The sequence below is a fragment of the Olea europaea genome, unplaced genomic scaffold, assembly GCF_002742605.1.
Source record: "Olea europaea var. sylvestris unplaced genomic scaffold, O_europaea_v1 scaffold17197, whole genome shotgun sequence".
Taxonomy (NCBI): Eukaryota; Viridiplantae; Streptophyta; class Magnoliopsida; order Lamiales; family Oleaceae; genus Olea; species Olea europaea.
Window position 1 is genome coordinate 105 of NW_019234895.1, and position 2,197 is coordinate 2,301.

The 2,197-nt window shown below is 36.5% G+C and overlaps 1 protein-coding gene across 1 annotated transcript; it reads left to right on the plus strand.

Moving 5' to 3' along the window:
* Positions 1-231: 231 nt before the first annotated feature.
* On the plus strand, positions 232-2,011 carry LOC111377773 (lysine histidine transporter 1-like; the record flags this gene model as incomplete). Its single annotated transcript, XM_023000900.1, has 5 exons — positions 232-284; positions 381-764; positions 1,234-1,627; positions 1,713-1,818; positions 1,920-2,011. Coding segments are annotated over exons 1-5 (1,029 nt in total), but the record flags the coding sequence as incomplete, so codon positions are not given.
* Positions 2,012-2,197: the final 186 nt, after the last annotated feature.

Here is a 2,197-nt window from a genome sequence, read left to right on the forward strand (position 1 = left end):
TAGTCTTCTAGAGCACGTGAAGAAACTTGTATTCTTTATCTAAAAATCTAATGAGTGGATGCATCTCTCACGTTAAGTGAATCACAACAATAAATCTGTTTTTCGTTACTAATTTTGAATTATTTCGTTCTCGATAAAGTTGAGAGTGCTGTAATGTTCATAATACAGCAACTAATTACTCAATGCTAAATTATTTGATTTACTTTGAACTTGCCTTCTTTATCCAAATACATGCAGCAGTTAGTGGAAGAGACTCTCATACTGAGGATGAACAGCTATAATCCGTAATTTTCTCTTTGGTCTCGAAAATAGGGATTATGGTTTAATCCATAAATTATTTAGCCATGACTCAACTGTGAATCATTTGTTCTTGTTTTCAGGGGCCCTGGAATGAGTGTACTCATAATATCTTGGATTATCACTTTATACACTCTTTGGCAAATGGTTGAAATGCACGACATGGTTCCTGGGAAACGTTTCGACAGATACCATGAACTCGGACAACATGCATTCGGTGACAAACTTGGTCTTTACATTGTCATACCTCTACAGCTAGTCGTTGAAGTTGGTGTAGACATAGTTTACATGGTCACAGGAGGTCAATCTTTGCAGAGGTTCCATTATTTAGTATGCAAAGATTGCAAGAAGATTAAGCTTACCTATTTTATCATGATCTTCGCCTCTGTTCACTTTGTGTTGTCTCATCTTCCGAACTTCAATTCCATCTCTGGCGTGTCCTTGGTCGCAGCTGTCATGTCCTTGAGGTAGACGACACCCTTTTTTGCCTTTGAGTTATGTTGTATTTATTCTTAACATTTTAAACCAGTTATATCTAGAAAATTGTTTATTATTTTCTCACTATAAATAGCAATATACAATACATTGTCAACATAAAGATATGGACATAAATCTCTGGTTTCATGAAATCCGATGGTCAATGCAAGATATTAGTACTGTCTTTAACCTTGTCGGTTGAATGAAAAGGCTTTAAACTTGTACACTTCAAGGAAAAATTCTGAAAGGGAGGGGGAAAATCGATATATTGGATTAATTTCTCAATAGTTGGTCAGATCAGCTAAAGAGGATTTAGAAACCGCTTTCCTCCCTTGCTTTACTTTTACGTTTTTCTCGCATTTCATGATTATTTATTGAATCTGTTCTTCTCTTATAATTTTATTATGAACATCTGATATAAATGATGGACTCCTAATACATTGATACTATGACACGAAGTTACTCTACTATTGCTTGGGGGGCATCAGTCGACAAAGGCGTACAACCAGACGTGCAATATGGCTATAAAGCAACGACCACAGCAGGAACTGTTTTCAACATCTTCAATGCCCTGGGTACTGTTGCTTTTGCTTATGCCGGTCATAATGTGGTCTTGGAGATTCAAGCTACAATGCCTTCTACCCCGGAGAATCCTTCTAAGGCACCTATGTGGAAGGGGGTGATTGCTGCTTATGTAGCCATTGCAATCTGCTACTTTCCTGTCGCTCTTATCGGATTTTGGATTTTTGGGAATGAAGTCAACGAGAACATATTTATCGCCTTAGAAAAGCCTGTGTGGTTAATTGCCATGGCTAACTTGTTTGTCGTCGTTCACCTCATTGGGGGCTACCAGGTAGACGCCTGACTTTCTTTCCGTTAAGACTATTTATTCATCTAAGAAAGTAATTTTATAATTTTTTTTATTTCTATTTTTTCAGATTTATGCAATGCCAGTGTTTGATATGATAGAAACTGTACTTGTAAAGAAACTAAAATTCAAGCCAAGTTGGATCTTGCGATTTGTTTCGAGGAATATTTATGTTGGTATGTAAAATTTTATTTTCTACAGGTCCTGCATTATACTGATCTGTATTTCAATTTCATAACATGGTCCTCACAAGCTCATGCTCTCCGAATGATTGCAGCATTTACTATGTTTTTTGCAATTACCTTTCCCTTCTTTGCTGGGCTTCTCGGATTTTTTGGTGGATTTGCTTTTGCACCAACCACATACTTCGTAAGTAAACTTTCAGGACATGTTTGATACACTCGACTGGGCAACACTCACATGATAACAAACAAGGTTTTAAGAAGCCTTTATTCTTTAATCTTGTACTGTGCTGTCCTAAATTATACCTAAGATGACATCAAAGGTAAACTTGAAATGATGGATTGGATTAAACGAGATTAAAAAAGAGAGACA